The 11,285-nt window shown below is 40.5% G+C and overlaps 1 protein-coding gene across 1 annotated transcript in view; it reads right to left on the bottom strand.

The window, feature by feature from the left end:
- The window catches only part of prdm11 (PR domain containing 11), a 16,427-nt gene extending 5,285 nt beyond the window's left edge, over positions 1-11,142 (bottom strand). Inside the window, exons 1-6 of the mRNA XM_050073807.1 lie at positions 9,183-11,142; positions 6,530-6,595; positions 4,844-5,103; positions 4,655-4,722; positions 4,324-4,511; positions 1,274-1,783 (exon numbers count right to left, since the gene is read on the bottom strand). Coding sequence (XP_049929764.1) covers positions 1,274-1,783; positions 4,324-4,511; positions 4,655-4,722; positions 4,844-5,103; positions 6,530-6,557 — 1,054 coding nt within the window. The 5' untranslated portion in view covers positions 6,558-6,595; positions 9,183-11,142. The remainder of the gene's footprint in view (positions 1-1,273; positions 1,784-4,323; positions 4,512-4,654; positions 4,723-4,843; positions 5,104-6,529; positions 6,596-9,182) is intronic.
- Positions 11,143-11,285: the final 143 nt, after the last annotated feature.

Genomic DNA, 11,285 nt, shown 5'->3' with positions numbered 1-11,285 from the left:
GTCTTCGTTGGTTTATTTATACACGCGAAACGCGTTCTCTGGCTGGCTGGATTGTCCACTCGGGCTGCATGGTGACCTCTCTAAAACAAGGCCCTTGCTATGTATGTATATATATAAAAGCATAATTATAAGGCTACGAAAACCAAACAAATTTTATTTTATAGCGATTATACACTTATATAAACATATTAATGGGTAGAAGATTCAGATTCAGATTTGACAATTAACAATGACAAGTATTACACACTGGCCCTTTAACAGGGTAATTGAAGCCTGGTTGTTCAATAAATAAACATAGAATTGCACTTATTTTCGATTGTTGTCCAATTCACATGCCTATTCTTACGTTTTTTGTCTTTTTTTTTTACTAGTCGAGTACTTTATACTATTGTAATGGGAGTACTAGAATATGGGTATTACTTAAAATGCCCACCCCAAGAAATTAGCATGGTCTGAAAGAAACAGAAAGAATGTTAGCTAACAGCTGCTTAACGTTAAACCCTTGATGTTAGAAAGTTGCTGATGCAACAGTATGTTCAGATATGTCTCGCAGCTTGCTGAAGACAACAGGGAAAGTTACAAACGTTAGCTTAACACTATCCATAAACTGTACACTACTTAATAGGTAACTAGTAGTACAGTCTACATTCATGAAAACAACAACAAATACTAGTAATATTTTGCCTCCAGGTTGTTTTCAATTAAATTCATGATAACTATGGTTCATTCAGTCACACAGCTCCAGGTATCCAGCAGCAGCCACCATTGGCTGGCTGCTAAAAAGTGCTCTGTCTTACTTAGTTACATTGCACAATGTAAAGGACTGTGTAAGCCATTTTGAGCCATGCCAGCAGGATGGCTCTGTGGATGGTAATGTCTGATGATCCAGATTAAATCTCAGCAAGAATTGGAATGGATTGCCATGAAAGTTCGTAAAGACATTTGATGACATGGATGATGTGCTGACATACTGCAGCAAGCGTGTTGTGTCACTTCCTAGGTGTCTGCACCAATCAATTGGACAGTAACCAGAAGTCTTAATGGACATTAAGTTGCTGCCCTGTTTTGTGAAAGACTTGTTGGAAATCGGTGCAACAAGAATGCCCATAATATGGACCAACTCCAATCACACAAACTTTGAATTGTGCTTTACAGGTTAATTATTTACCAAGTAAATTTACGCCACCCCCCCCACAACAACCAGCATTGCAGATACCCAAAATATTTGTCCAATCACCCAACCCCAGTCCCAATCATCATTTTCAGAACGTACCTTGAAAATCCTCGACGGGGCCCTGCTCAGGATGGGGCGGGGCCTGATTGTGTTGCGCCTGGATCTGTTCTGACATTGATGAACCAACCACGTTGCCTCGTTTTCCTCTGACTCGGGACAGCTCCTCCTCCAGCTCCTGGATCCTCCTCTTCAGTTTGACACAGTTGGGGCAGAAGGAGGTGGAGGGTTCCTCACTGCTGTGGTTCTCCTCCTCTTTCTCCTCCACCTTCAGGTTCGGGACGTTAAAGCCGCCTTCAGACGAGTTGAACCCGGACCCGAGGACTGGCGCTTTGCACTCACTTTGGAGGGAAGACTTACTGGAGTCCTCAAGAGAAGCCTCCAGGACGTCTTTGAAGATGAGGTCGATCTTCTTCCTCTTGGTGGGAGGCTGACCGTCAGACTCTTCACTGGGTTGTTTACTGGGGCTGGGTTTGCCCTGCAGAGCTGACTGCAGGCAGGAAGATTTAAGGTCCTTTTGAATGTTGGGCAGGGCTGTCGGCTTCTCTGTATCTGCAACAAAACAGGTTTACTAGTTATAAAAATCTGCAACTCCGGAGAACTGATAACCACTCTGAGTATCATCAGAGGAAATCAGTCAAAACTTTCAAACTGATGGGCTGCATCTCACACGTCATAAACTTTTGTTTTGCGGGAATAAACAACCACAACAGCTTGATTATGAGGTCAGCAAGACGTCTGAGGATCATTAAAAACAGTACATTTAGCTGTTTTGGACCAATGCTCGCCTCGGGCACATTGAGGCGCCCAGGAGGTTCCTAATCAGATACCCAAACCACCTCAACTGACCCCTTTCAATGCGAGGGAGCAGCGGCTCTACTCCAAGCTCCCTCCAGATGCCTGAGCTCCTCCCCCTATCTCTAAGGCTGAGCCCAGCCACCCCACAGAGGAAACTCATTTCAGCCGCTTGTATTGGCAGTCTCATTCTTTCGGTCACTACCCAGAGCTCATGACCACAGGTGAGGGTTGGGACGTAGATGCACCAGTAAATCGAAAGCTTTGCATTCCGGCTCAGCTCCCTCTTCACCATGACGGTCTGGCACAGCGCCCGCATCATTCAGAAGCCGCACCAAACCGTTGATCCATCTCACGCTCCATTCTACCTTCACTCGAGAAAAACCCTGAGATACTTGAACTCTTTGCTTGAGGCAGTAACTCTCCAAACACCGACGGTTGTTTGAATACATGTTCTGATAAATGTTTTATGGCTTGATCCATCATTGTACATTTTCAAACTAACTCTCTGATTTGGTACTCATTTGTCATTTAATTTAAATGTTGACTCATATGTAAACGGGACATTGAAGTGAATGTCTATAAGGATAATAAGTCTCCTGATGCTTGAAGGGCCTCAAAACTGAAATCAACATAAGTTTGACTTAAGTGTTGGGCTTTCAGCTGTGGTCAGAAAATTAGTTTCTGTATTTTTCTCCATAATTAGTCTCATGTAGTCACACCTATCTCCACAGTGCTGTGACAGTGCCATAGGAAGGTCTTGAATCACAGATTATCTTTCTGCTATAGGGGCTTGTTATTGTTTCTTCAACTCAATCACAGTCGTCTTGGGTGGCACTAAGCCCAGGATGCAGCAACAGTGCTCTTGCAAAACAGTGTCAGGGCTGAACATGTTATGATGGGACATTTACACATGGTGAGGCAAGCACTGTCATAAAAATGGCCCCACAAATGAAAAAGCTACAAAAAAGTCGTAGAACAGAACAAACAGGCGTATGTCACTATGTGATTCAACTTTTCCTAATAAAAAGGTATAATTTGATAATCAGTGCCCTGAGGCGAGGCTCTGGAGGAGCTCACTAGTGTGAAGTGGAACAGATCGGTACATTAATGAAGTCACTGTCACTGGCGCATGCAAGTTAATAAAATGTTAAAAAATCAGCTTCAACTGGCTGTGTCAGCAAACAGATCAACATTGGGCATGAGAGTCCAGCGAGACGGAGTCTCTGCTTTTCTTTACAATTCACTATAACAACAAAGCAGATATGTCTTACTGCACAATCTTCAATATGTTTGTTGTTCTTGAAGAAGGCCCAAAGGCGGACACGTCATCAAAATAAAAGAAATGCCTATGGCGCCAGAGTGTGTGACACTTCTTTTCTACAATCAAGTCTATTGCCACTGATCAGCACCTCATCATAATTCTTGGAGTGCGTTACTTTTATTTTTTAAACAATCCAAATCTTCGTCAAAATGTGCCATTTTCAGCATGCAAGTTGCAGCTTGGAGGTTGTTGTTGTTGTTTCCCATAGCGTAAGGGGATTTGGAAACCTTGACACGCAAATCCCAGAATAGGGTATTGCATACTGAAAGGCATACTGAAATCAGCTGTCCAGTGGCAGGCTTATAGCCACAGTCTACATCTAATAATTCAGACAGCTCCATTATTAACAGTCTATGGAGCAGATCCAGAGTCAGTCCTCAAATGACACATTACTGCACTTCCTGCTGTTGCTCTATTTCAATTAAACAAAACTCACCACAGTGTCGGGATTAAGGTTGATTTTTCCCTGAGAATGTCAGAGCTAACAAAACAGAGCTCTCAGTGTGACAACAGCACCACCTGCTGGAGAGCTCAGAGCTCAAACTGTGATGTATTAAATAGTCTTCACATACAGGTGTGATTCAGTTTTATTCAAATTTGTCAAATAATGACATTCTGAGGAAAAATTTAAGTAAAAAATAGGCAGAGTCCAAATCGAACCAGTAGCTCAGGTGCATCAGTCACAAAGAGACAAATCTGGACAAAAAAAACTGACAAAGTGAGTAGAGCTTACTGTTAAACATACAGAGGATGAATTAAATGAAATTATTGAACACTTAAACTACAACACTGTACTGACCAAGCACCTCTCACACTCTCAACAAATGCTGCATTTACAGCTTTATTTAGATCTTATGGAAAATAGGTGTTGATCAGAAACAGCTTGCTGCCTGTCAGTGGAACAACAGCTGATTCCCAGAGCTGAAAAATTAGGAACTGCCTGTCCAGCTCAGCTTCTCTGTGTCTGTCTCACCTGTGTCCAGGTTGCGGTCGATGCTCTCCTGAGAGACACAGTGAAGTCGTTTGATGTAGTCGTCGCTGTACCAGACCCTCAGCTTCTCTCCTGCTGCCAGCGTCCGACACACTCTGAAGTAAATGTTTTTACCACGTTGAAACGCTGTCAAGTTCCTCTCGATCTCCTCTGACGAGGTCCGCACGAACCTGCAGGTCACAAAAAAACAACAGTCTGTCCATCTACTGATTATCTCAGCTCTGACACAGTTTATTATATCAGTATTTAGTGCAGACACATGCAGAGTTTTACATAATGTCAAATTATTGTATATTAAAATAAAAAGTGTTACCTCATCCAGTTGGCTTTGGTCTCATCGCTGCCATCGATGGATTGATACGTGTTGTTAAAATCAACAATCTGGAATGTCACAATAAACAGAAAACTAGTTTACAGCTGCACTGGTTTGAACCTGGTTATAAACTGTGACTGGAGCATGTTTAGACTGGTTCTAAACTGGTCTTGGACCAGTTAAACTTACTATCCAGGAAAAGAAGCCGGAGGACTTGTCCTTGGACACCAGCTCTCCCTCGTACGGGCCGAACACCGCCCCCTTAGGGATGTTTGGATCCAGGCAGCGGACATCCACCTCGTTCCCCTCGGTGAAGACCTCCAGGCCTGACGGGACGGTGAGCGCCGCCCTGTTGGCCGACCCTGGGGCCGCAGGTGTGTCGGGGACAAACAGCGGGGGCCCGTGGGACGGACACTCCTTCTGGAAATAGTCCTGGCACTCCTCACAGACTGGAGGACAAATATCAAAGTATTAACATCATGTCACCTCTAACAGCTCTTTAAAAAATATACTGAGGTCAGTTTTTTACACATTTTAAACCCTAAACCTAAAAGAATGTAGAAGGTTTTTTGGATACATCATAAAGGAATAAAAACACTCAGCAGAGACCAGATCTTAAAGCGATAGCTCAGACTTATTGAAGTGGGGTCATATGAGGTACTCATCCATAGTCAGTATATTACCTACAGTAGATGTCAGTCGGCACGCCTCCTGTTTAAAGAAGCTGGCAGGAGTCCAACACGAAAGCTAAACATTGTACTGCTGTGGAGGGGGGCTGCAGAAAAATGTATTTTAGACACCTAAAAAAATCAATATCAGTTTAAGTGTACAGTATATTAAGTATATTTTCACCACTTTACCTTTCCATCAGACAGCCCGTTCTGACAGGGAAACTGTTACCAGCTTCAGTTCCCCATCTATGCTCTTGTCAAAGCCAGACTCCATTGACAAAAACAGTAACTTTAGCTCACTGAACACAGGAGCTGCTGGTCTACTGCTGCCTCCACCAGACAGTTAGTTTGTGTTAGTGTAACTTTGGTGATTCCAAACAAACCCATTAAAATGCTACAGTCACACAATAACACAAACAAACTAAGTGATAAAGGCAGCGGTAGACCAGCAGCTGGAGGTAAGGTAAAGCAGTGAAAATATTCTAAATATAGCGTACACTTTAAGGTCCAGTGTGTGGGATTTAGGGGGATATATTGGCGGAAATGGAATATAATATAATAAGTATGTTTTCTTTAGTTTATAATTACCTGAAAATAAGAAACACTTTGGTCAACTGAGGTTGTTTTTAATGTGCTATAGAAATAAACTTGACTTGGTCTATTCTGTGTTTTTACTCATTTAAATCACCTGGTCTGTTTGTTTTGGAGAGGAAGAGACCTCTGTGGATAATTTGGCTCCCGGTAAAAACCTCCTGAACAATGAACACTGAAGAAATTCTAACCAGGAGAAGTTTCAGCTTGCATCACCACTAGATGCCACTAAATCTGATCGATAAATCTAATGATACTGATTTTTTTTAGGTGTTTAAAATATGTTGCTGCCCCCGTCCACAGCAGCACATTGCTTAGCTTCTGTGTCTGACTCCTGTCTGCTTCTCCAAACCAAAGGCGTGCCGACTGACATCTACTGTCAGTATTACACTGACTATAGATAAGTACCTCATACAACCCCACTTCAAAAAACCCGAACTATCCCTTTAATCACCCCTCCCTTTAATATCGATTTTCCAATCACAGCTGAGTAACTGTAAGGAGCTAACTTTGGTCTGCTGTTCCTGAGAACATCGTCACAGAGCTGCTAACATGGCTGCACACTCTCAGGCTGGTTTATTGATCGGTTATTGAAAGAGAAAGTCAAACTCACACCAGAGGTCCAACGACCGCTCGCTCATGGTGGAACCATGTTGGTGGAAAACAGCACGTCACAACTCTGCAGAACAAAAACAGAACAGAACATTATTTGTTACTGCAACATGTCAGACACAAGATATAAACTCCTCTATCACAGTGGACACACACCTTATAACATTATATAAGCAGTAACATAAAGATGGCTGCTGAGTGTGACACTGATGACACAATAAGGATGTTGATGTGTAGCCTCTGACGTATACTGATGTTCTTCTAAAGTCATTACTGTGTTTAATGTTTTAATATTTTTATAGTACAGGTGGTGCAGTGGGTAGCATTGTCGCCTCACAGCAAGAGGGTTCCTAGTTTGAGCCTTTCTGTGCAGTTTGCATGTTCTCCCCATGTCAGCGTGGGTTTCTTCCAGGTACTCCAGCTTCCTCCCACAGTCCAAAGACATATTTCTCATTTCTGTTCAGAATTTTGTGTTTTTTGACATTTTCTATTGTTGAATCATTTTTTATTGACAGTTTAGTGTTGTCTTTCTTAAACTGAGGAGAGGTTTGCTGTATAAACCTATGGCCTCTTGATCTGTTTTCTTTGTTATTTGCCTTTATGCTGTTGTGTATGTGCACATTAAAAAAACTATAACCTATAAATAGCTGCTGATTACGTCCACTGTTACATGACACGTCTGTTCTGTCACCGTGAACGGTCTTTAAGGTATTTTAAACACGGGGAGTCTGTCGTCCAGCTCCATTGTATTCTTTTTTGTTGTTGTTTGTGCTGTTAATGCTGTTTTCTTAAATCAGGATAAATAAATAAAGTGGTAGTTGTGTTTATCATCGAGTTAGATGCCGATTACTTTTTTGATTACTTTCAATGAATCTGTTAGTCTTCGAAATGTCTGAAAATAGTGTAAAAGTGCGATTCAGAAAAGGTTTGGCATTTTTATTAGTTAAAAAAAAACAACATAAAAATGATCGAATCAATTTTCACAACAGTTCCAGATTTTTAAATTTTTTTTTATTGATTAACAGTTTCAGCTCTAAACATCACAGTCATGTACAGGATTTATGCTTTATGCTGCAGTAGAATAAATAAATGTTATTTAATATCAGTTGGACAATTTGTGACATCACACCTAGTTTGGAGCCAATCAGGATGCAGAATTAAACATTGAGGAAACATCTTGTGTCCAGAAGTTAAACTTTAGAAATCAAAAATTTACGGCAAGGCGGAATAATGGCGTGAAATCCCCGCCGGTGTGAACGGTGGTCACTTTATATTACATGTCACTTTACAGGGTGTCTACAGATATAACCAAGGTATGAAACTCAGGCTGTTTCATTTGCTATGGTTGTGGCGTGGAAACTTATTCTACTCATGTGGAAGTCGGACTGCGCACCAACATATGATCTGAGGATAAGAGAGCTGATGGATGTATTTAGAAAGGTTAGGGTTTGCTAATAAGAATAAGATTCAAATATTTGTCAGAATTTGGAGCCATGTACTCGAGTATCTCAGGGGTAGTGACATAGTCTAAGTGAGTAGCATTATATCCTCTGTCTCTGTGTATATGTATTTTATTTATTTATTCTGTTGAAGTCCTTGGCCTTTTCTTTCTACCTATGAAGATATATTGTGACTGAGCTGTTACAGTGATGTACTGAGCATTTGTTTTATATTGAAAATCCTAAAATAAAGGTTTAATAAAAGACCCATTGAATCGAAGTTTAAGACAATTCAAGATTTTTTAAGGCCTTATAACTTAATTTAATTAGCTTAATTTTAAGACTAGACACCCTGTCTTACCTCTCTTTTGAAGTTGCAGCTTTGTACAGATTTATTTTCAGTCTCACTTTGTATGTACATTTTGCCACAGCACATTCCTCTACATGCAACTACTTAATTTTATCACTTCATATTTTATTTGTGTTATTATCATCATGATTATTATCATTGATGCATACTTAAATTGCATTGTTGGAGGAAGCCTTAATGGTAATGACAGCTCTTGTTATGTATTTTTTTCTGTTTATTTTATTTTATTCAGAAAGGAGCAGTGCACATTAATTAACTTGATCACTTAAGTCACAATGTGCCAGATTTAGAAATATTGTTGTGCATTTGACCATAAATATGTGTAATATATATATTGCATGTATTTTGTTTTGCTTACCGTGTTCAGCATCAGTCTGACTCTGATGTAAGTTTATTATCAGGAGTTTATAGACATATTATTATTATTATGGCCTGGACCCTACACAGACTATAAACGGATAATAATCAGTCATTGCAGCTCTTTTTTCTCTGCGGACATTTTATTATTAATAAATCAGTGTGTTTATATATTCAGAGGGTTATTAAACTGTAGCTGTGATGAGAAGAGTCCTCCTCCTCCTCCTCCTCCTCCTCCTGCTCTCTGCAGTCTCAACACAAACACTTTACAAACACTCATAAACTAAACTTGTCTTTAACTTTGTCTCCGTGTCTCCACATCATCTCTGATAATCTCTGTTAATCTGTCAAACGAGCAGCAGCGGCTCGGTTTTAATCTGCGCCACGTTTCTGTGCTCGGCTCTGATCTGCAGACAACAACTGGCAATCTGCCTGCTGTTTTCGGAAGCCATTTTCGCTGGCCACAGTGGCTACCGACACAGACCCACCTTGTGCAGAGACGCAGCGGGGACACGGACCCTCCGTCCCGGGTGAAGCTCCGCTCTCCCCTCCCCCGGCCGCCGAGCACCGAACCCCGGCCGCTGGCTCCGCGGCTGCTCGCCCGACGATGCAAAGTTTCCCGTTAATTTTTTGCAGCGACTCGGTCGCCTCCCCGAGCTTTGACCACCATTTTTCATCACAGGAAATGACATAAAGAACGGAAGAAAGACTGCGCACAAATTAAAGTTAACAACAGTGAGAGTGAGACGGGACGGTGGCTCGGTCTCACCTGCACGGCTGCACGCGCACCTTTTACCTGCTGCAGCTGCTGCGAGTCACGCGCTGCCTTTCATCACAGCCTTGTTTATAACAATACAGTACCATATTATAAAGGAATAATACAAGATAATATAACGGAATAATAATTAATAATCAGTATTTACTTATTACATTATTAACCAATGAAGGCTACTTAATTATCCAGAGTTTAAAAAACGTATCAATTTACAAATTGACGCATTAATTTCTTAATAAGAAGCTCTGTAAATTAATTAAAATACACCTAAATACAGTTCTATATAACTTCAGGTACCTTACTACTGTCTATTTATTTTTTAGAGGTAAATATAGCTGTATTTTACATTTATGAATTAACCCTTTAAGACACACATTTTTTGGGGGAGGGACAGAGGATGTTTATGTGGAGACAGCAGTTCAGCAGTACATGTCACGCAGAAGTGTTATCATCATCTGAAAGCTGGGAACCTGAAGATTAATATGAAATGCAGCTAAAAAATATATAAGTCAGAAATATGTAATTAGCATTATGTTTTTTGTTAGGTACCTATTAAAATGTTGACAGTGTATAGGGGCTTAGAAGAGTATGATGGAAGTATATGAGCGACATTCCTGTGATCAATTGTGTCTCATAAGTTGTTGCAGCCATTTTTGGGTTGATACTATTGGTTTCACAGTTTTGTTGCTAAATATAAGCATTATTGATCCCTCAAGAATTGATAAAAATGGTCAAAATCCCTCCAAAATACCATTTAAAGACACCAAGACCGTCAGAAACACCATAAAAAAAATCCATGCCGTTATCTGGTATAAACAACTTTTGATATTTGGAGATTTGGCGACTGGATGGCGACCACCTCTGTCCTGGAACCTGCTGAGAAACCCTCTTATTGTGAATATAGCTACAAAAACCATCCATACTCTGAATGCTCCAGGACTTTAGTTTGTGGTTGTAAAGTTTCATGAGGCTGTGATTATCCTAGAGGTCACTATGGGTCATTTTATACAGGGAGGTCTGTTTCAAAGAAATGGCTACAATGGGAGCTAACATCATCACACATGAATAAAACTGGGCTCATTGAATCCACAAGAATCTCAGCTTTCCAGTCATACCTGATTTATGCAATTCCCTGCAGTTCTAAGACTGTTAAGTGACCCCCATATGCAGAAATTCCCAAATACACTAGGCCAAAATTACACATTTATACCGCATGCAACAAAAACTGCATCATTTTTGCTCCACATGCATGCGACTAGATAAAGTGGCCGTGTCTGTAAAGGGGAAACTCGCAGGTACCCTTATAACTAGGGGTGGGAATCACCAGAGGATTCACATTTAGTCACAATACAATATTATTGCGATATGCTGAGTATCATGATAAAATATATTGCATTAATATTGTGATTTATTACCTTTTTTAAACTGTAAATTTTGTCCTCAAAGGAAAACTTTGTCAACATCGGTTTTATCCTATAAGATAAAGTTTTTAGTCTGGTCATCAACCTCTTTTTCTGCAGCAACAAAGTGTATCTAGTGGATTGAAAAAGCAATTTATTAGATTATTCTAGTAGGCTCGCTAAAGTTTAATTTGTATTTATCATATACTGAACAAAAATATAAATGCAACACTTTTGTTTTTGCTCCCATTTTTCATGAGCTGAACTCAAAGATCTGAAACATTTTCTATATACACAAAAGACCATTTCCTCACAAATATTGTTCACAAATCTGTCTAAATCTGTGTTAGTGAGCACTTTCCTTTGCCAAGATAATCCATCCCACCTCACACGTGTGGCATATCAAGATGCTGATT

Source organism: Epinephelus moara, chromosome 20 (genome assembly GCF_006386435.1).
Source record: "Epinephelus moara isolate mb chromosome 20, YSFRI_EMoa_1.0, whole genome shotgun sequence".
NCBI classification, from domain to species: domain Eukaryota; kingdom Metazoa; phylum Chordata; class Actinopteri; order Perciformes; family Serranidae; genus Epinephelus; species Epinephelus moara.
The sequence above is the reverse complement of the archived record's forward strand: the minus strand, read 5'-3'. Positions and strand labels throughout refer to the sequence as shown.